Source organism: Leptopilina heterotoma, unplaced genomic scaffold (genome assembly GCF_015476425.1).
Source record: "Leptopilina heterotoma isolate Lh14 unplaced genomic scaffold, ASM1547642v1 Lhet_271, whole genome shotgun sequence".
NCBI classification, from domain to species: Eukaryota; Metazoa; Arthropoda; class Insecta; order Hymenoptera; family Figitidae; genus Leptopilina; species Leptopilina heterotoma.
The window spans coordinates 160,885-185,306 of record NW_025110980.1 but is presented as its reverse complement, the minus strand read 5'-3'; the positions used below and the strand labels follow the sequence as shown (position 1 = coordinate 185,306).

General features: G+C 29.4%; 1 protein-coding gene across 1 annotated transcript; it reads right to left on the bottom strand.

Moving 5' to 3' along the window:
* Positions 1–1,112: 1,112 nt before the first annotated feature.
* LOC122503876 lies at positions 1,113–23,092 on the bottom strand. Its single transcript, XM_043614628.1, has 2 exons — positions 21,900–23,092; positions 1,113–2,764 (listed from the first exon to the last, which is right to left on the bottom strand). The coding sequence occupies exons 1-2, from the start codon at positions 22,039–22,041 to the stop codon at positions 1,980–1,982; spliced, it is 927 nt and encodes a 308-aa protein (XP_043470563.1). The 5' UTR covers positions 22,042–23,092; the 3' UTR covers positions 1,113–1,979.
* Between the last annotated feature and the right edge of the window lie 1,330 nt (positions 23,093–24,422).

The window sequence follows — 24,422 nt, the reverse complement described above, 5'->3', positions numbered from 1 at the left end:
TTTTTTCTACCTGTAACATCTTTTTTCTTGGAGTATAATAAATACATATTTTAAATGGATGTAAAACAATAATTATATATTGCTAATTTGTGAACAAGTAATTTAATTTATTTAAGAACATTTACAATTTGAATTAATACATTTAATTAATTATCATTTTTATACATAACGAAATTGTGATATATCAATTAGATAGATGAAGGTTGAAATGAAGTTTGTGACTGATCTTCTGTATACTTTTTGCACATATTGAGCTACCGGTATTGTTAAACAGTTTTTCACATTATCCTCCTCGTAGATAATAAGGTGTTCAATTTTTTTACTAATAAAATAAATTTCCTGAATTAAATTTTGCCCTTTTTAAGAGGGCTACTTGTATTATATCATTTACCTTATTCATAAAAATTATGCACTAAGTGTGTAAATAATTACTTCGAACACAGCACCGAATATTTCCTGAAAGTTGAAATTAGCTTGACTACAATATTCGGAATCTTCAGTTACGAGGATCTATAAAGTTGAGGTAATTCTTTAAATGTCCGGTGTTATTCAATGTTTGACGTAAACTTTTTTTGAAGATTGCATGAAAGTTTAAAATTTTTCCAACTTCAGTTAACTTTCGGCTCAAACATTGAAAAACGGTCGAAATTAAAAGAATTATTATTTCAACTTTAAAGTGTCTCGTAACTGAAGATTCCGAACATTGCAGTCAAGGTACTTTGAACTTTTAGGAAAGTTTTCATTCTATGTGGGTTTGTTGAACAGTTTATTTAATTAAAAGTACTTACTTTTTCATTTTTCGTAATACTAATATACGTCTTTGAAAATGATGTGATGTAATAATAATAATATTGTTAATTGTTTTATTCATTTTTTACCAAACTTATTTTTATTCATATATAGCTTTCTTGTTATTTACACAGTAGTTTTTAATAAATGATAATTATGATTGGAATTTTTTACCTGACCCAGACAAAATCGTGTCGATTACTAACAATATTTTTGAGAATTTTTTAACTTACATAGACAAAATCGTGTCGAATATTATCAATATTAGTTGTAATTAATTTTAAGCAAAATTTTCAATTCAGAATTGTGGTGAATATATTTATTCAGCATTGATTCAGACAAAAGTGTGTCTAATTTATTTATCTATATTGCAAAATTATCTCAGACAAAACCTTAAAGGCTCACTCAACCAAAATCGTGGCGAGTATATATCTGCCTTTTCACCAAAGATGAATATATTTTGATCAGCCAAAATTATGGCGATAATTATTATAAGTGCATATAAACATTTTCTCTTTTTATTCGTTTTTAATAACATTTACTGGTTGTGAAACAAAAGTTGATATCGTGTTTCCTTTCATAACATTTACAAAGAAGCACACGTTTTGTAAATTCTCTACACTTACAATGTCCATTTGATTTGGAATTTCATCGACTCGATGAATGAAATTTAAACTTATTTCCGAAAGAAGTGTTGTAGGGAAAGCGAGTTCTTTTCAATATCTTCTGATGACGGCATAATAAGTTGATGGACAATCACAACAATTTCGACATTCACAAATTGATACCTTTAAAAACAGTCGAATAATTCCAAATCTTATGCCATTATTCGTAGCGTATTGAGCACATTTGGAGTTAGTAACTTTGGCTTGAGTGTATATTTCAGACGTATATATCATGTTGTTCTTCATTAACTTTTTGAAGACTGTGTACTTTGCACCCTGAACTCTATGATCCAAAAATATTTGGTGAACATCATTTGGAATTCGTGTTCTTGAAAATCCTCCAACAACATATATATTATCTTGTATAAGTTGTAGCTTCAATTTTTTAGAGCAACAAATGTACTTTTTACAAAAAGCATGCACTTTAGACCCTTCAGCAAGTTCGTCTTGGTTTAGTGTGTATGTGTTCACATACAAAGACGCACCAAAATATATTTGAAGTTGTGCCCCTTTACTTCCATGTACTTAATTTTTCAATTTTCCATTAATATCTTCATATGTGAAACAAGAATACACATATAAAGGGCCAATGTCACGAACATCTTGAACAAAATGTCGCATTGAATGTAAGTTGTTCGTCATGTTGCGAGCATGATAAAGAAATGCAAATCTAGCACTGAATTCAATTATCATTCGATCTGCATTGTTTAACATATCTTCTGATATGCTTCGTTGACTAAGGAGATAAATAGCAGCAACTAATAATTTGAAATGCTCAAAATATGCTGGCATTAAAATACCTTCCAAAACGACAAGAGAGACATGAAAAAAGAAAACTTTAAGCTCCGATGCTTTCCAGTACTTCAAATGCTCCTTTATAGAACGAAGTCGTCTTTGAACAAATTGTGGAACTTTAATTTTTTTGATAAGCTTATCAACGTCGTCAACTTTGTCGTAAATTGAGAAACGCTCGCCTGCGTGAGAAGGATAAAACCAGAGCATTAAAAGTGATTTGAACACACCAAGAAACACGCAATGCATTGGATCTATTGTTGTCGTTCTAATCCATTTGTAAACTAAGTTAGTCAAAATAGTTGGGCCTTTAACTCCACAAACTGGGTTTTTAGAAGTCGCTCTTCTTGCTTGTCGTATTGTCTCTTCTTCAGTTCTAAGCTCAAGATTTACTTGATGTGGGTAAGTCTGAACACCACCTTCTCTTTTGCCTTTTATTTTGCATTTCTGACAACCATTTTCTCCATTGTATTGTTTCATATGCATGAACAATGCTTTTGCTGGGAGATCACATGTTCCTGCAATAATCATACCCTTTATAGTAATCGTTCCATCTTCTACATCAGGTGTATTTACGTCAATGCCAGTCATAAGTTGTGAAATATCTGGGTATATAGGTAACAGAAATTGGTTAGGTGAAGGTTTATTTTTTCCAAACCACATTCCTGCTAGAATCAGATTTTCTTTCCTAAATCTTAGATCATATGGAAGTTCATTTATTACCAAATAAAATGGCCAAAAGGAAAATTTAGACGACTTGAATACCTTAACACCATCGGTATACCAAGAAAACGAAATGTTATTTGGATCAGATAAAAATTGTTTATCTGCCGATAATTCTTTATATATTCTTCCGTCATAGATATCTTCAATATTTTCATTGTTCAATTTAACTCTGTTAAATCGATGCTGCAATTTTTTTTGGAAACCGTGTCGCTTGTAAAAAGCTTTAATTTGATCAATGACAGAAATTGTTAAGAAATAAGTACTTTTAGATTCCGTCAAACAATTTGGACATTTTGACATTTCTGTTTGGTGATTTTGTAAACAAGAGGAGCAGTAAAAGTGTCGTGTTAGAGGACTTTGTAGTTTCTCAAAGTACTTTTTAAATTGGTACAAGGTTTTTCTACAATAATTTGGTTCAGGGTTCAGTCATCGTCGTCGTCGTCGTCGTCGTCGTCGTCGTCATTACAATTAATATCTATGCTACTTTCAGCCGCAGAAAATGTGTCATCATCAGCATCAAAATATTCTGTTACAAAAAGTGTTATGAATAACACATATTGAAAAACAACACAATAGTTATTTATGATATAATTGTGTAAACTGTGTGATCAAAAAAGTGTGACATTTTCAGCACGAGCCGAAGGTAAGTGATGTAAATTACACGAGTAGAATCAGCTATAAGCGAGTGTTATACAATTATAAAGTGATAATAATGAGACATAACTTGTTGCGGTGAGAACTAAAAGTACTTAAAAAAATCCGTGAAATAATTGTTATTCTTATAGTTTAATATCTAAAATAATTAAATTTCATATTAAATTTGTAAATTTTATAGAAAACATACGTTACACTGTTTAAATTTAACATTAATATTATTTCTGCGTTTCCTCACAAGGAACGCCACTTCCGCCGAACTTTAAATTTCAATCATCATGTTCCCTAAAATGGGAACAGATTTCCTCTAGTGTGTAAGAATTGTACCAGTACTGCTGCAGTAATGGTTGTCTAGTTTTGCATGCTAATCTTAAAGTGTAGTACTTGTGTAATACAGATATTTTATTAAGGGGAGGTTTTCGTCAAAATTTATGGAAAAATGAAAATTTTTTAAAATTATTATTCTTATTTTATTAAGAATACTCAGAAGAAAGGATATTTTGATAAAAAATGTAATTCTCTAGAAACACTATATCTGGTAGAGCAGCCTAAATGCACTCCAAGCTAACCATTATTATATTATTAATCAATGTGACAGAAAAATACCGAATACATGAAAAACTTTACCGGAAAGAGTACATCAGGTTCAAAAGAACATTTTCATTAAATAAAAAAAATAATCCTGTAGTGCATGAAAGAGATGACTAGTCGTAAAAAATAAACAATATAAAAATTTTAATGCGATTTTTAAATTAATAATATACGCGCATGTCTGTTTCCACTTTATTAATTGGGACAGGCTAGTCTTGATCAATCAAGGGGGCAATTGCGAATCGGGTGTGCAAACGACAACAAAGTTGACTTATATTGCATTTCTCAAAATATATTTATATTGTTAATGTATTTAATGTTTCTTTATTTGGCCGTCCTCTACATTGTCATAAATATTATTTGTTAACGTTAAAACATAAAAAGAGCATGCAATAATAATAATTTTAACAATTGCCTTATTTTGTTATAAAAAGTTTTTTAAGAAAACGGAAAACGTCAGAGGGAGCTGAAGCGGACATTTTGAAATATTTTTTAATGAAAAAATTTAATAAATTAAGTTCTTTGAGTTACATATAAAACCTACCAAAATTTTTTTATAGAATTCCTTATTTTGTATTGAAAAAAATTATTAAAATTTAGGCAATTTTGAACCTAATTACAACGAGAACCTTCCCTGAAAGACAACAATAGGAACAAATACGGGCGAGCTAACTGCTGGTACAATTATCTGCCCTTTGTGAATACCGACATGTGACAGAAATTTTTATTTAAGGAATATTAATCATAAATATTAATTTCTTTACAATAAAAAAACTTTGCTTTGTTAAAAAAATTCAAATTTTCTTTCTAAATATTTTAAAAAGCACACAAAATTTACTACCTAACTAAAAATTAATAACTGGTACAAGATTGTAATTAACTTAATTTAGTGATTCATTTTTTTAAATGCTAGTCCAGTATTGGTTTGACAATATTTTCTTTAGAATCACAGTAAAACATGATATTGTTACTGTGACAGAATTGTTTTTACTCCATTAATCGATGTTAACGTTTATGTGAAGTTATTTGAACAATTTATATTCGATACGATTGTATTTGTTGTTCTTATTTTAACCCTTAGTGGTAGAACATCCAAGGGAATTTCGAAAAAAGAAGGCCAAGTAATGACACATTAATGGTACTTTAACCCTCTATCCGTCGCAGGTGAGCAATCTTCTCATCTTTATAAATTAGTCCAAAATTGATATCAAATGCCAAATTTTTTTGGAATGTTCATTAGAATTTCTAAACAATCTATTGGCAGTAAAATCAGTTAGTCGCACGGTGAGAAGTTTCCTCACTTTGCGTCAAAAATTCTCGAGATTTTCTGCTTTTAAATTCATTAAAAAAAATTTTAAACAATACAAAAATTGTTTTAATATATCAAGAAGAAGAGTGCTGTGAATGGTAGGGGAGAGTGGGGCAAAATAGGGTACCTCTCTTTTTCCATGAAGGGTAGATGAGACGACTAAAAACCCGCTCACTTTTTGTCAGATCGGTAAAAATATAGGAAATTATTTTTTAAATCCAAGTTAATTTATATCATTTGAAAGCTTATGATTTCTACTAAAAAAATAAAAAAGAGTTTTTGATTTATCTTTTCTAATTTTACTTAGAGAAAATTTATAATTCACATAAAAATCACAATTTTCCAGGGTAAATCCGCTCACTTCATTTTTTCAAGACAAAACAGTTTTATTTTTTAAATATTAAAATTCGTCTTATTCCCGCCATAATCACGATTTATTATTGATAAACTTTGAGTTCTATAAACAATAAATATTGGTTTAATAAATAATAAATATTTGTTTCATGAATTACAACTATGGATTCAAATAATGTTATCCTTAATATGAAACGAGTAGATATGCAAATTAGGTAAAGAGAGACAGTCTAATGTTGCTTATCCTCGAAAGAGAAAGAAAGCAATAGCGTTAGATTTTCTGCGTTATAAATAGAGACCGATTTATGTTATTTCTATTTGGAAAGAGGAAGAAAGCAATAGCGTTAGATTTTCTGCGTTATAAACAGGGACCGATTTATGTTATTTATTTAGAAAGAAGAAGACAGAAAGATATTTGAAAGATATATATATAAAATTTAAAGAGAAACGAAAGGTCTGCTCGAGTACCTGGTCTATTGTTTGAAGGGTTTCTTTCAACCAGTAGGCAGTCTATTAAGTGACCAGAGAGAGAGAGAGGGGGGGGAGTTGGTAGTCTATTTTATACTTGAGTATACATATATACACTGTAAAACATTTAGGGAGTTAACGGACTCGGGAGTTTGGAGTGAAATTTTTCGAGTTAAAAATAAACTCCAAAAGAGAGTTAATTTCTAACTCCCTTCATTCAACACCCGCGCGAGTTATTTTTTCATTGGGGAGTTAGCATTTGGGTGTGAAGTTTTAACTCTCTTTATTTAACTCCCCTGGCATTAACTCCCCAATGGGTGCGACTTTTATAGAATCCCCTGGGGAGTTAAAATTTAACTCTCTATTTTTACAGTGTAGTTATAGTTTATTAACAGATTTTCGCATTATATAATACAGAAAAATAAAAGTGCAATGTGAAGAACACATTTTTTTTTTAAAATTAAAAGACGAAAAAAATTTTTGTGATTAAAAATAAGGATAAGGAGGTAAGTTTTTAAAAATTGTGTAAAATACTACTTTTTAGTGATATAAAATGATTTTTCTTTTTTGTAATTAAGAAATGCAAGTAATAAATTAACAACTTTCCCGTCTAAGTCACTAACATTATCTACTTTTTCAAGAATTAAACTTGTAAAGAAATTTAAATAACTTTCTAGAATCATTTTAAAAATGCTTGATCTCGTCCTTTAGTTTGCCTTGTTTTATTAAAAAATTAATATAATTTCAGAAATACTTTACATGGTTTAATATTTTTTTAATAAATCTTAAACCAGTACCCAGTTTTTTATTATAAAAAAGTTTATGTTGTCTTAAACAAAAAAAGAATATTTTTTATTTTAGTTCAAAATTAGAGTCTTGAAGGTAATAAACAGGTGCCATAATAATAAGGTGCCAGTTTTAGAATCATTATAATAATAATATTTATTTGCCAAAATATGACTATCAAATAAACACAATTTAATAGCTTCAACAAGAGCATTAAAATTGATTTCTTCTGAATCAATTGACTTTTTTCCACTTGACATGCCCAAAAATACTAGAAAAAAAAAATAAAAACAACATTTAAATAGTATGCCTGCAAAGTCGTATTTTTTATGCTGCCCAGATGGGTGTTGACACCGTCTCACAACTGGTGATATGCTGTGTCTCACACCCAGAAATTGGCGCTATTCTGAAAAAGGAAAATTAAATTATTTTCAACCGTAGATTGGAACAATGCAATATTGCATCACAAAATATAAGGAAAACACTAAAAGAAAATGCATTACATTTACCTTTTCCAATTAATTAACTTGGAAAAAAAGTACTTTGCATTTATTGAAAAAACGCTTTTTAGTCGATTATCACACACAGTGTTGGTATTTAACAAAAACAGTTTATATATATATGAAACTGAAGTTACCAACGTTGGTTCAAAGAAAAACTTAAAAAAAAATTTTCTCAGGATACAAATTTTCCTTGTATATTTTTAACCCAAGTAAACCCTCCAAACCCTATAATAAAAAAACCTGGGAAAAGCAGTGATTTTTATTCTATTTTTTTGAATTTTTTCCAAAAATCACGAAATTTTAAATAAATTCATAGTTCCTCGACCCGGTAGTCATTTTTTTTTTTGATAATTGTTTATTTTAATATTAGACGCTATTTAAAAAAAATTTTATACGTTTCCAAATCGGGGAAAACAGTAATTTTGGTTTTTTTTGTCACGGATTTTTGGAAAATCCGAGCATTTCAAGTAATTTAATAATTCCTTGCCTCGGTAGTTACTTTTTTCTTTTGATAATTGTTTATTTTATTATTACACGTTATTTAAAAAAAATTTAAGTAATCCCAAGTCGGGGAAAGCAGTGATTTTGAATTTTTTTGTGTCACGAATTTTCCAAAAATTCCGAAATTTCATTAAAAAAATTAAAATCACTGCTTTCCCCGACTTGGAACTACTTGGAATTTTTTTTAAATGGCACACGACATTAGAATAAACAATTATCAAAAGAAAAAAATGACTACCGAGGCGAGGAATTATTAATTTACTTAAAATTTCGTGATTTTTGGAAAAAATTCGACAAAAAAAATAAAAATCACTACTTTCCCCGACTTGGAATCACTTGAAATTTTTTTAAAATAACGTCTAATGGCAAAATAAACAATTATCAAAAGAAAAAAATGACTATCGAAGCGAGGAATCATTGATTAATTTGCAATTTTGAGATTTTTGGATAATTCGTGACACAAAAAAATTCAAAATCACTGCTTTCCCCGACTTGGAATTACTTAAAAATTTTTTTAAATAACGTGTAATAATAAAATAAACAATTATCAAAAGAAAAAAGTAACTACCGAGGCAAGGAATTATTAAATTACTTGAAATGCTCGGATTTTCCAAAAATCCGTGACAAAAAAACCAAAATCACTGCTTTCCCCGACTTGGAACTACTTGGAATTTTTTTATATGGCACTCGACATTAGAATAAACAATTATCAAAAGAAAAAAATGACTACCGAGGCAAGGAATTATAAATTTAATTGAAATTTCGTGATTTTTGGAAAAAATTTGCCAAAAAAAAAAAAAAATCACTTTTTTTCCCACGTTTTTTTTATTTTAGGTTTTGGAGAGTTTACTTGGGTTAAAAATATACCAGAAAAATTTATATCCTGAGAAAATTTTTTTTTAAGTTTTTCGTTGAATCAACGTTAGTAACTTCAGATTCATTTATATATCCGCTTCGGCGTACACGAAAAAGTTGGCTCATATAAAAAGAAATGTTTTTATATAAACCAATCGGCTTTTTAATATTGCATGTTAAAAAAAATTGACTGTCTCACAACTGGAGGTGTCTCACAACTGGAGACTCTCCCCTAAATATTAATTTTTGATACTATTTTTTTAAATGCGTTTTTCTCAAAACAGGATTTTTAAAATTGCCGTGCAGTGTAGCTCAAAAAGTTATTGACCGATTTTAAAATGAAAAATTGGAAATTGTTCGTTATTAAATTTATTATTAAGTGAACTAAACTTGAAAAGAAAAAAAAATTTTAGTACCTTTTTTAAAATAAAAAAGTTGCAAAAAAGTAGGCAAAAAATCGAATTTTTTTTAAAGTAGTGTCAATTTTTAATATTTTCACTTAAAAGTTAGTTCACTTAATAATAAAATATTTATAAAATATGAATAAACTTGATTTTTTGCTTTCGGACAAAATTTGTGGGCTCAGGACTGCACGGCAGTCATGAACTCCGGCGGAGCAGCTCTATATGCAATAGCTCCTAATTTGGAAGATTTTTGATATAAACGCTTATAAAAAATATAAGTTACAGTTAAATATATGAACAACATAGTAGAAATGTTTTATTTCATTCAAAAAAATTCTTACTTTAAAAAAAAAAATTCGCGAAAAACGGCAAAAAACATTTTATATTGTAAATGTTTTGAAACAGACAATTTTTGTTTTAGCTTGATACTTTTTTAACTAGAAATGGCCAAGCATTGAAGTTAGGATAATACATAAAATTCTGTCATGTTTGGCTTTTTTATTTACATATTTACTTGTAGATTTTAATGTTAAATACTATTAGCATAAACTAATACTATTAACATTAATTGTATTAAAATAAACTGAATGCTTATTTCAGCTTTATCTAAAGAACATTAAAACATGTAAAGTATTTCCAAAATTATATTAATTTTATTAAACAAGACAAAGTCAAGAAATTTTTTAATGATTTTGGAAAGTTAATTAAATTTTACTTTTAAGTTTAATTTTTGAATACTTATATTGAGTTTTAGTGTCTTAGACGGGAAAAATGTTAATTAATACATTTTGCAAAATGAAAAAATTATTTATAGCACTAAAATGTAGCATTTACATAATTTTTGCAGATAGTGTACAATTAATTAAAATTGATTTAATAAATGGTAATAAATCATTAATTAGAGAATAATTTAATCCCAACAAAAATATCTTTGATGTTTTAATATAATGGGTTTTGACCCAATAAGGAAAAAAAAATTTTCCCCAATAAGGGAAACTTTTTCAAAAAAAAAAATTGTATTGTTAAAGTAATTTGGTGTTAAAGTTTTAGATCATTTTATTTTCATGTTATTATTACTTTGAAACAAATAAAGAAACCGCTGCCAAGTTGTATATTTTTTATAATTTTGGTGTGCTCATTTCATGAACACTTTGCTTCTTCATAGAGATAATAGGGAAGACTGGGGCGAAAAGTTAAACTACCAAAACCGTTAAAATTCATTATCTTTCGAACGAAAATAGTTAGAGCATTGCAATTTTAATTATAGAAGGGTGTTATCACCCTAAATAAATGTCCGAAGTTGTGTGCAATTCTGTTTATTTTTGTGGTGTCAATATTAAAAGTTTTTTTTCAACCTACTTTTGAAAATTTTTTCGAAAAAGAAAATATCAACTTTTAAGTATATTTTTTGCATTTTTTCTCACCGCGATTTTTTTACTTCATTATTTGGGTCCCCTGAAGAGATACCTACATGTATTTTCTAAATATCTTTAGTCAGATTTTTTATATTTGTTGTTAAAGCCAAAAACGCACCCTGGGGCGAAAAGTTAAATAATGGGTGGGGCGAAAAGTTAAATGTATTTTTACATGTTGTTAAAATTTTTTTTTATTTTTCGTTTTTTTGGGTTTATTTGTTTAAACATTATTTATTTGACATTTGGCAAGTACTCTGTCAACAAATAAGCCGGTTAACGTGAAATAAACCAAAAAATTTTTTTTTTTTGAAATTTCAATTTTTTAACTTTACAACTATTCTAAAGCTTTTGTCAAATAAACAAAGATCTTTTATTTACTAAATTACTTGTTTACGTATACTTTAACTTATCTACTATTTATCACCTATCAGAAAATAGTTTTAGTAGGCTAAAAATAGAATTTAACTTTTCGCCCCAGCATGGGGCGAAAAGTTAAAAAAAATAAAATTTTCAAGAAAGGACAAAACATGTATTTTTTGCGAAAATATCAGGAACTTTTTTATTGAAAGTTGTAGAGGACAAGTTGCCCTACAATATTGATATACAAATATTTGCATCTAAGCGGCTTATATTGCCAAAAAAAAATCATTTATGCAAAATTTAACTTTTCGCCCCAGTCTCCCCTAATAATAATAGGAAAATATATGAATAACTTTTTATAAATATGGTAAAAGTGATTGAATCTTAGGTCAATCAATGTATTTTTAAATACTCAACAAGATAGTTATAATAGTTTAATAGTTAAACAAAAATTTTCAAACAAAAAAGTTGAGAAAATGTCATTTTCCACAATTTTTGGTTTTTAAAATACCAATAATTTCGAAATTTATTATCTAATTAGGTTCAAAAATAAGTCAATCGAATCGTTTTATAATGCTCTACAAGTTAGTAACGATAATTTTAAGATTACTTCTACATTTTTTAACAAAATTTTCAAAAAAATATTTTTTTCCAAAATTTATGATTTTTAAAAGTTTAATATCTCCGGTAATATGGACGAAAAATGTTCAATTAGAACTCAAAAGATGCGTTTAAAAAAACTGTATAAAATTATAGAAAAACATTTATAGGTGTCCTAACATTTTTTTAAAGTTATGGTCAAAAAACGTGTTTTTGGAAAATTAAAAATCCAAAAAAAATTTAGTTAAACTTTATTAATCTATCACAAAGTACGCTCACTTTATGTCCGCAACTCCTGAGGTCAAATAACATAAAGATATATCAAAAAATCGAACTCGAAAAATTTTGGTATTACAATACTTTCTCTATGAGGAAGTAATAATTAAGTAATTTTTTTTAATTAAAGCTTATATGTCTATACTTTAATGATAAAATAAAGGGATTGTTAAAAAATGAAATTTTAAAATTGTTATTAACAATTCTTTAAAACAATTGCAAATTCAAGAATGTTCTCAATATTTTGGGAAAATTAAATTACCCTGTATTGATGTGCAAAACTCCAAGTATTAATTTAAAAAAAATTTCGCCTGTATTTTGTCAGAAAAATCTACACAATTTCTGTAATATAGAAGGTTACTGATTTTTCTCTTTTTAAATTAATCCTTGGAGTTTGTACATAATTTTTCAAGTCATTTAATCAATATTTTATTTAGACATTTCTAAAAAATGATAATTTTCAATGTTTTACAAAAATTTTAATGACTTCTAAAATACTGAATGCTTTTTAATGATTTTAGGCTTATTTTAAAGGTGATTTTCTCCAGAATGAGAATTTTTTATAGGCATTAACGTGTAATTTTTTATAGAAAATTCAATTCGTCAAAATTAGATTAAAAAAATTAAAAATTTTTTAAACAATTTTATTAACAGAAAAATAATTATTAAAATATAAACATATACGTTTTTATTAAATTAAGATTTAATGTAAGGTTACATTAAGGTTTTATTTTGTGTGTCAAAGGACTAGGAGTGGGCGCGCAACGCGCGCCCTTTTGGTTCTAGTATTTTATTAAGAGAAAGTGAAATGTGGATAGGGTTAGGGTAAGATTTTGTAAAGAAATATCATTTTTTATGGGTTGTTCTTCAAACTTTTGTGATTAATAGTAAATCTAAACAATAATTTGATAAAAAATAATGAAACTGTAAGTGTAATCCTTGTTTATTTTTTTTCATGGGTCTAAAATAATTTGAAAATTTCAGATTTCTTGTTGCTATATTGTTAACATAATTTTTAATTTTAAGTTTTATTGAGTAGTGCATAACCCACGCTTCGATATAAACGAAAAATAAAAGGAAAAATTATTTTATTTATTTAATATTTTGATGTTTACTTTTATCATGAATTTTTTGGTAAGATGGACGTTAATGACTTTTCTTTGACATTTTTTATGTTAATGTTAGATACTTAAGAAATATTAAAGAAAAACAAATTAAAAATGTCTGAGAACAAAATAATTGATCTCATTGACACCAGAGATAGAGATTTATTTGTAGGTTGTGCCAAAAGTTAGAACCAAACGACATTGATTGAAGATTGAATTCAATGCAGAATTTGACACTTGTGGCTACATAAAAACTGCTCTGAATCCCATGAAAAATTTTCAAAATGCGACCAGAAAAAGAGGAAAAATGTGAACGATTAAAAATTAAATTTAAGATAGAAGCCAAAAATTATAGTTAGTGGCCATCTCTCCTGCACACACGTGGCCATCTCACCCGGACATTCCGGGAGAGATGGCCAAATGGACTTTTTCGAAAATGTAAATTGTAAGATTGTTGCTATGAAAATATTTTATTTTATGTTTCGTTATTTTAAAGTTAAGTGTTCAATGTTTAATTATCAATAAAAGTTTAGACAAAAAACGCTTTTTTATCAATTTTACAGTACTTTAAAAAAACTATGGCCATCTCCTCCGGACTTACCCAACAATTTTTGTTTTATCAAGTTATAAATTTTATTATTGTTAAAATATAATACGTGAAATTATTTTATTCTAAATTTTAAATTTAAAACTAAGTGAGCGTCTTTACCCCGAATGTATTCCCTACATTTCAGAATAAATTTAACTAAATCTATTTGAAATAAGAAATATATGTACTTTGAAAAAGGACATCCAACAACATCAGAAAAATTTAGTCAATGAACTAAGACTCAAAAATAATTATCAGAAAACATAAAAATGAAAAGCACGTTTTCTTCTGACACCTCTAAAAACACTTGTTTGTCTGTCTCTGATTCACAGTACAGTACTATTCACAGTACCAATATCTCTATCTTAAGTTGAGTTCATAGCGTCAAATCGATAGTGAGCGGGTTTACCCCAGTCTCCCCTACTTTTAATTTTTTTTATCCTGGATATATATCATTCATATTGATAAGAAAATGTTATCAATTATGAGGACACTATGAAAAAACAATTTTTTTTGAAGTTATACAATTTTAAAGTTTTAAGCAAAAAATACCAATGTTTATCGAAATTAAAGGGCTTATAAAACTTTTTGGGATAATCTATTTAATTTCGCACGTAGGATTTTTGTAGGATCTTTTTCAGCACTTATTCTAGATTAATTTCCAATAGGATATGTTGTTAAATTGTTTACAGCTACTTGGAAACATTACATTTTGTTGTAATATGCAGTGTGGGGCAAAATGGGGTACCTATGTGTTGGGCCATACCGGGGGCTACGCCGTTTCATTGAACTACTTAAAAGCATTATATTATGTATTTTTAAAAACTTCCCGCAAAAAATCGATATTTTTAATTTGATACTTCTTTAAAAAAATTTTTCATCGCTATTATCATAATTTTCTCAAACCTAAGAGTACAAAGAAGAATTCTGGTGGTTAGTTGAATCGATTTATTCGTTTGGTTCTTCTGTAAACAGCCAATTACAAAAAGGTACCCCATTTTGCCCCACTCTTTACTACTCAGAATATGGAATTTTTTGTATTTTAAGAGTTATAAATAAAAAAGAAACTGGATGAGGAAACTTCTCACCATGCGACGGATGAAAAGTTAATGGCAAAAATTTTGTATCTTTGATGTCAAGTTATAATTGCCAGTAATGGGACGTAGCTAGGCCCAATAACGGCACATTAATGGCTAAATTTTTTTATCATTGATAGCAAATTATAATTGCCAATAATGGGATGTTGCTTGTCCCAGTATTTTTTTAATTTTTCCAACATTGGGGGAGTAATTGCAGCCAATATTAGGCCATTAATGTATGCCGAGATCTGGCTGCCCGAGTCGAAATTTAGACCCTCTTTTAAACCTCTTTAACCTTATACTTTTCAGACTTTAGGAGTTTAGTTATCATGCAAGTGAGGACCCTCTTTCGAACCTTTAAATTTGCGGAAAAATACAAATCTGCATGGATTGAGGTTCAAAAGAGGGTCAAATTTTAACCTCTTTTAGGCCTTGTAAATCCTCTAGTTTTGCTTCCTATTCTATAGCACATGCGCTTTAAAGCACGCACTTTTTCAAAATTTAAAAAACTTCATTTTAAATATTTCTACTAAATAATCAATATAATATCAATATCTCTTAAAAACTTCTTCACTTGATATATATAGGTAAATGAAAATGTAAAACTGTTGATATTTTTATAACTAAACATGAAAATAAAAATATTTAAGAAGTGGAATAAAATTATTTTGAGTATTAATGTTTTAAATATAAATCATTTCTTTTTTATACATTTTTTAAAAAATTGTAGTGTATCAATTACTGAAATATATAATACTATACTGGTCGATACAGGTACTGCGACAGACTTCCTGGTAAAAATTTCGGACTAATTCCGGATTAAATACGGACAGATTAGTACGGATTAATCCGAAAATTGTACGAAAAAGGTCCGAAAATGATCCGCGATAGTCTGATATCAATCCGAACGAAAATCTGAATCCGAAAACACTCCGGAGTAATCCTGAATGTCTACGAATTCAGTCCGTAATTAGTCCGCAACAATCCGAATTTATGACCGGTGAAGAGTTCTTCTAAAATAAGTACGGAATTATCCGATATCAATATGTAAAGAATACGGAATCAGTTCGCAACAATCCGAGTTTAATCTAGTTAAAAAAACTTAATCTGCAAAATGTCAGGAGCAATTCGAACTCTGTAAGCAAGAAGTCCGGTATTAGTCCGCAACAATTTGAAACTAAGTGTGGCAAAATCCTATTCCGAAAGAAGTACGAAACAATCCTAAATCTGTATGCTAAGAATCCGAAAATTGTCTGCAACAATCCGCATTTAATCCAACTAAAAGGTATAATCCGAAACAAATACGAAATAATACGAAATGTAAAGAATACGAAATCAGTCCGCAATAATCCAAATTTAATCCAGTTAAAAGATTTAATCCGAAACAAGTATGTTTCGGCGTCAATCCGAATAATATCCGATCAAAAAACCACAGTCCGAAAATAAATCTTATTATTATAAGAATTTGTAAATATATACAATCCACAGACAGTTCAAAACAATCCATATTCAATCCAATTCAATGATTTAATCTGGAATGATTTTTTTATAATATTGAATTGGTATATTAAAAACAATTTGTATTAAATGCCGATAAATTCAAACTATAATTTTAATTTTGTATGACAAAAACCTGACCAAAACCAGATTAATTCCGAATTTAATAATTTTACATTTGCAAGTTGCGTATTATCAGACTAACTTCGGACTAGATCGGACTTATTCCGTATTCACTGGTTATACACTGTAACGATATTTACCTTTGCTTACGGGTTTTACCCGTTAATCGTTACAAAAATGGCAACTACCGGTTTTCCGGTTACCAAATTATAAATTCCACACTCCGAATTTATAATACACCATCGATGATCCGTTTTAGGGAACTTCCCCGGCGCCAGGTAGGTGAACTACCCGGATCACGATAGCAGAAACAAAATAGGAACTTTCCCGGACTAGCTCAAACCGAGCTCACTATTTCATCTTTACGAAGTTGACTTTATATTTTACAAAACTCAGGCGTGAGTACCGCACACAGAAGAGAGAGACAGACACAATGAATTGACACTTAAATAAAATAAATTTGACTCGAGAAATTCAATTAACAATTAAATCAATCACTTTTATTTTCAACAAGATAAAACTTGCGAGAGAATGAGAACTTCCACACGCCGGTGATACTCGTCGGTCGACCGAAAATGGCGGCGTTCTATCGGCTTGCCATGCGGTCGCTCGTCTCAACGTTATTCCTCGGTCACACCGTACACCGGTACTATCTCCAGAACAACGAGGAAGATGGAAACTGGACACTAACCTTTGATTCTGGCCAACAAAGCCTGGTAATCCATATTCTAATTTTTACTGAACTTTCGGTTGAACCGCGGTGTCACCTTTAAAGTCTATCGGCGGCCAGGCACGAACTGTCGAAAAAAGGTTACTCGGCTTCCTGCATCGGTCCCGTATATAGGTCATGCGCAATATGGGTTCGCCCCTGCAGCATGACAATAGTCCCAACGTCTGTGACAGGTGATTGCCGGTTGACAGTAGATTCATGCCGATTATTATAAATTGTTGACGCCTTTTCGGTCGGTTGATGATTAAATAACAATACCTAAATTAGTATTTTATAATCAACCAGAACGTGTGGAATTTCCTTTGTAAATAAACAATTTGATTCTTTTACAACTCAACCTTTGAATATTATATCGATTCTATACAATTCAAAGACCCAATAATGGAATAAAATGTTGAGTTCGATTCTAGCTACCTTATTTACTTTTTAATAATTTATCAGAAATTAATCAGATAAGTTTCGGCGGATCCAATGTGGTTTCTTATAACGTGATTATTCTAAATCAACGTTACAACACAAACCGCATTGAGTTTGAATTTATCCGGACAAATTCCGAGCGACAAAAACCTGTCCATAAGCAGACTGTTTCGGAATAGCTGCGGATTCACAGCTTATCCGGATTATTAAACCAACCAGATTATTCTGCGTTTACTAGTTGCATATGATCTAACTAACTGCAGACTAAACCGGACTAATTACGGATTCCATAATTATAAAAAACTTTTTATTCAGGGTATTTACTTACGGTAAATAAAATATTTAATTCTGTAGTCAGTTTGTTTTTACAAATTTACTAGTAGGTATTATCAGTTATCTTGTGTCAATATTAAAATTAACACTGATGTGTTAGTTTCTTGTCATTTCTTTTCGTTGCACTTTATAAGTTCTATTATGAATTTGAACTTCCATGCGAGCGTGGTATAGTGGTTAGTGTATTCAATTTCGGTGCGATATAATGTTAGATAGGTGTAGGTTCGAATCCCCAAGCGTTAGAAATTTTAAGTTAATGTAAATAAAATTGCGATAGGTAAATCGAAAAATATGATGAATGTAGCATAAAGTAATAATAATTAATATGTAATTTTGTATAATTATTTTTTTTATTAACATTCACTAAATTGTCCGGACTAACTTTTGACTGTTTCGGACTGATGTTGGATTCACTAGTTAAAATTAACTGATTAATTTCGGACTTCATCGGACCAACTCCGGTTTCGCTAGTTGTTCACAGATCCTATAGAATTCGGATTTCTCCGGATTAATTGCGGGTGACAAAAACCTGATCATAAACCACATTGTTTCGGACAAATTTCGGATTAGTCCAAAATCTGTCCGGTTTTTTAACCAGGGCTGTATATGAAGGTACAATTTTCTCTCTTCTTTTAAATGTACGCAAACGCAGAACGCGTCACATTAGAAAAATTTTCTTAAAAGAGTTTAGAAGAATGAAAAGAGTTCTTAAAAGTTAACAGAGATTTAAAAGAGGGTTTCAAATTTTTGATAGAAATTTGACGGAGGTTGCAAAGAGGTTAAAAAGATAGTGAATAAGAGTGAAAGGAGGATTTTGAGAAGTAAGCAGGTTTAAAGGAGGTTCGATTTACTATTTAGCAGGCTCAAAAGAGGGTCTAAATTTCGATTCAGGTACCAACATCCAAACGTGGTTGACACCACAAGACTCCGCGCCAACTTTGCCAATTCTGGGCCAGTGTTGGATCGCGTTGGTTTTCGCACATGTGTAATGTTATTATATGCTACTCTCAGCTTAACAAAAATTGTTTATACATTAATAGAAGCCTAATCACAATATGTTCAGCATAATTCTGGCCAGTTGAAAAAGACTCAGGCGCGAGTCCCTTCGAAATTGCTCTATAAAATTAATATGGAAGCAGGTAAATACGAAACTAAATATATCGTTGCGGAAAGGTAAAGAAACAAGCTTTCAAATGATATAAATATCTAGTCTTTAAATTCATTAACTTGGGTTAGGTAGTCTTTTAAACAAAGCGAAAAGCGTCCTGCCGGCAGAACCGGGTTTTCTCGTTCTGTGACTAAAATAATCATGTGAGTTTTTAAAAAATTCATCTTCTTTAAGCTACTCTGCCCTTCGGTTTGATCTTACACGCTCGACATTTACATTCGCTGAAAGCTTGTTTCATCACCTTTCCAACGATATGTGTCAACGTACACATGAAAAGGGCTCATTATGGCACTATTGGACTTATCGATATGGGCGAATTCGATATGGGCGAAATTCAAAGTTTAGAATGCCAAAAACCTCACTTCGAGAAAAACAGAATTAAAGATTGTGTACCAATTAATTGTGATATCTCTGGTTCTTCTAGAAAGTTATTCAGATAATAATTGTTTCCAATCCAGGGCACCATAAAGATGAAAAATCAAGAGGTTTTAAATTTTTCCCCCCTCCATTTCGAAAATACGGAATTTACAAAGGACCGACAAAATGGACCCTCTTATTTTTTATAAAGAACTAATGAAATCAAACACTTAAATTAACGGTAAATTATTGAAAACCGCATTATTTGACTTGTCAAAACATGTAGATTGATAATAAAAAATAAAAAAAAATTAAGGTTTTTCTCCAAAATTACTATAGTTGCGATTAACTCGAAAACTAGAACCGACAAAATGGGCCATTTTCATGTGGTCGGCTACATATATTACTTTTTGTTTATCTGAAGTCATGTTAGCTTAATTTAAAGATTTAGGGCGGTCTCACCTGAGTCTTTTTTAACCTATCGGAAGGACGTTGAACGTTCTGTCACTAATAACTATCACTTATGTTTTTCTGTGATAGTAGTACAGTACTGGAATAGTGATGCCATGACAATCTTAAAGGCATGACATACATGAAATGTAAACATAATAAACACTAAAATCATAATTTTTGGCAGCTCCATTTCTGTAAAACCTTGGTAAAAAAGCCTCGTAGGAAACATTAGAAAACACTTAAAAATCTTCAACTGAACACAATGTAAGATGAACTAGGTTCTACTATTTTTTAATAGGCTTTCGTTCCAATGAGGAACGTACAAAGTTCTAATGTGTTCTTAAAAGTTTGAGAAAATAATAATTCAGAAGGTTCCTTATGTTTTCTACAAGATTCCTATGAGTGTAAAATAATTAAAAATATTCTTTTAGGTTGAACAATGTTTCTAATGTGAAATGAAAAAAGTATTACAAAATTAGAGAAATTGTCTTTTAAGATAATTTAAGAGGTTTCTAATATTTTTTTCAAACAAATCTCTATTAACAATTTTATTGTTAATTATTTTAAATAATATAAAAAATAATTAACAATAAGGACGGAAAATTAAATAATTAGAAAAAATATATTACAATTACTATATTGTAAGTTCATTTTTATTAATAAATTAATATTTTATGTAAATATTAACAAATGAATATCATATTAATAATTAAAATTATTATTATTTCTGGCGTCTTGTCAATTATATAATTAAAATTGTTTTATTACATTAAAGTTTCTGTGAAATTAATAATTATTTCAAAGGAATTAAATTCATCTTTTTCTCCTGTTCAGAAAAAATACCGTCATTTCTGTGGCGAGTGTTAGGAATTCTAATGTGTATAAAAATGTTTTAAGTGTGTACAAAATGCTCAAATGATCTATAAATAAATTTCTTGTAGAAATATAGAATAGGTAACCGCACACACAAAAACATTTAAAAGAAATTTAAAGCCCTTTCTCCAATAGGTTCCTAAAAGTTTGCGTAAATCTGCGAATGCGTCGGTTGCTATGGCAACATATGCTAAAAACAGCGCAACGCAGTCATTCGCAGATTTTTGGAAACCTATTGGAGAAAAAGCTTAATAAAACCTATAGAAACCTTATAAAAAATTGGACAAATCTCTACTACAATCCCTCATTAAAGAGGACTTCCTATAGTTTTGTAACTATATCTTACATAACTAAAAACATTAGAAAAAAGTCGACACCTCTTGTTTGATAATATTCTTTTTCAAAGTCCAGTGCAATATAATCCTAACTTAAAATAAAATGGAATATAAATTTTTTTAAAAATTTCCAAAAAAAAATTCTTATTCAACCGCGCCAATGCAAGAAAATGCTAATTAGAACTGCATGCTATAAAAAGACAAATAATTTACTTTAATTTCGAATTTAGTTTTCGTGAAGACAGCGTACAAAACTTAAGGCGCTCGCACAGCTCTACTGCCAGCATGAGAGTAAGAGAAAAAAACATGAAATTTGAATTTTCTGACTTACTTACTCTCATGTGTTACCATGACAACTGTGCATGCATTGGCATGCATGCAGAGCTGTGAGGGCGTCTTTAATCACAGAAAAAAATTGAACTTAAAATGAGTCGGAAAAGTGACTCATTATGAGCTGCAACAAAAATGAGTAGGGCAGATGACGCCACGTTCTATGTCATTTAACATGGACTCATTTTGAGTTGCAACAAAAATGAGTCCAAGTTTTTTCTGTGATGTTTATGGAAATGGGAGCTACTTTAAAATTGCGATTTTTATGTTTGGTTTGTCTACATTTCACACCGTGAACATGCCTACATTTCATTGTAGTTTATACTCTACTACTAATATGAACGAATTAACTGCTGACATCTTAATACTGATGCAATAATAATATTTCTATTTTCTTCAAAAAAAGTTTTTTACGATTGAGTTTTTATCTTTCAGTGTATATATTAAAAGAGAATAATTACCATTATCTGACATATGAATGTCATCATCTTCATCAGTATTTGAATTGTAAGAATTATTATCATTGATGTTGTTATTCCGAATGCCAGCAGAACTGATAAGCATATTATCATCACGAAACTCCATATTGAAATCAATTTCCATTGGAATATCATCACGTAATTCATCATTATTAATTCTTTGGTCGTCATCTACGTTGTTTTTCTATAATTAAATGATTGAGGTTACCCTAAAAAAATTTAGCATTGATAGCCTTAAAAATGTTGCGTCTTAATTTAAGACTGCCTTCCTGTCTTAAAATAAGACTTCTTTTTACTATGTGTTTCTCAACACACATTTTTCAACAATACGGTTTTTACACAAATCTGTATTAGCTCATGATTACTCCCAATTCCTAACAGCTCCAATCAATACTTTTTTTAATTGGATAGTGTCTATCAATTCCGCCAAGAATGCAATTTTTATAGGATCGCGAGCGTATCCTGTGCAGTAACTTGGAACAAGGTTCCTGTGCAGATTCCAGTGCAGGAACTTTAACTAATTACCATGACATGCGTCAGTAGTCAAAAAGGTGGCGCCAATTCGAGCTAGTAGCTGCGGCTGAACTAAGAAAACTCAAATTACTCCACTTTCAATAGTTAATAAAATAATTTCCTCACAAATTTATTGTCAAAACGGAAAAGAGCGCATCTCATTGACCCTTCTTCTTTCGACCGCAATATGAATTATGAACCCGAAATATTTAACCCTACGTCCGACACCTGGGTCCAGCCAGACCCTTTTTTTTAAACGTTAATTAAATCTATTGTAACTAGCGACTTGGGCTTCCAAATACCTTCATAAAATGTTATTAGCTAACGCTTTTAAAAGCGAAAAAAACAGAAAAGTGTTTTAATACGATTTTCTAAATGTTTTAAAAATATTTCCTCTAACCGACACCTGTGCCTAGTCAGACCCCTACATATTTTGTATATGGAAGCGTATGAGATTTAATATATTTTGATCATTTTAGGTCCCGTTTATTACTTTTTAATTTTTTTTATTGTAATTATCCATTTAAAATGTACACATATTACGGGTAAATCTCACGAAATGAGGCAAATTGGGTACTGAGATATCAATACAACAAAAAACTTCCATATTGTTAATCCGCATTTCTAAACATTTGTTAATACTATTTCACGAGTATGAAATATAAAAAAATTCTCGTTAGTCAAAATTAAAGATTTATGCAACTGATTTCTTCATTAAAATTTTAGAAATTGAGAAACTTGTGACGTAAGTCGTATAAAATCCAATTTATATTAACCGATCTTTATTTAACATTCGTCCATAGAATATTTACATTTTTAGGTATTCAAAAATACAAAAATTTTAAGGAAAACACGCTACCAGTGTTTAACTCGTTGTTAAAAATGGTTTTTGACGATCACAAGAAATCAAATTTAAAAAAATGTATACATCTTTGCGTAATATCCTGGCTTAGCGTAAATATATGTGGGTGAAAAATGCTCAGCCCTAAAAATAATACTTGGGGTTGATATTGAATAATTTTTTACAAAAAACTGTTAGTCCGTTATAGTGCTATTGTAGGAAAAAAATATATTTGAACTAAATCGTGTGTGGATTTTTGATAAATGTAATTCAGGTAGATAAAAGAAAATGTATTTTGAAGGGTTGTTAAATATTATGAATTCTTGACAATAAGTACGTTTTACCTGCACTCATAACCATAAATATGAAAAATATAGGATAAATATAGTAGCAATTAAGAAATATTGATTAAGCGCATTAAAATGATATATTTCTAGGTATTTGTCGAAAAATAATAATTTATGTTAAAAAAGTGTGCTACTAATTAGAAAATAAAATTTTTTTGAATTAAAAAATCTTCATTTCGTGAGATTTCCCCATGTATATTATAAATAATATACATATTATAATAAATAAATAATAAAAATATCAATTTATTATAGAAATGAGTTTAAATGTAACATTTATTTACAATAAAACTGCATGGGTCCAGCCAAGCACAGGTGTCGGTCCGAAGGGTATCGAACCATGTGTCGGACGGAGGGTTAATCCTCTCAAGATGATATGTAATTTTTAAACCATTCAAAACCCCTATTTTAAATTTGGGTTTAGACAGAGTTTGATCGTATGGAGCAAATTTTAAGTCCTATTAAAAAAAATTAACATTTGTTTTGTTAATTGTAAAGGAAAAGATATTCATTTGGTTGATTTAACAAAACTTTGTTTGTTTTAAATAAATTTTTTTCTAAATATCTGAATTTATATTTGTGTTTCATAAAAACTAAAATATCAAAATAAGTTGTGTTTCAGGAAAATGTTCAGCTAAAATTAAAAATTCAATTTAATTCAGTATTTTTTGAAAATCCAAAATGTAGGGGAGCGTGGGGTAATGGGAGCTTTTAAATTTCACGTACTTAAAAGCCTTCAAATTCGCTGCAATGTCTAGAAAATCTCCTACAACCTTTGTTTATATCATTCCAAAACAAACGATT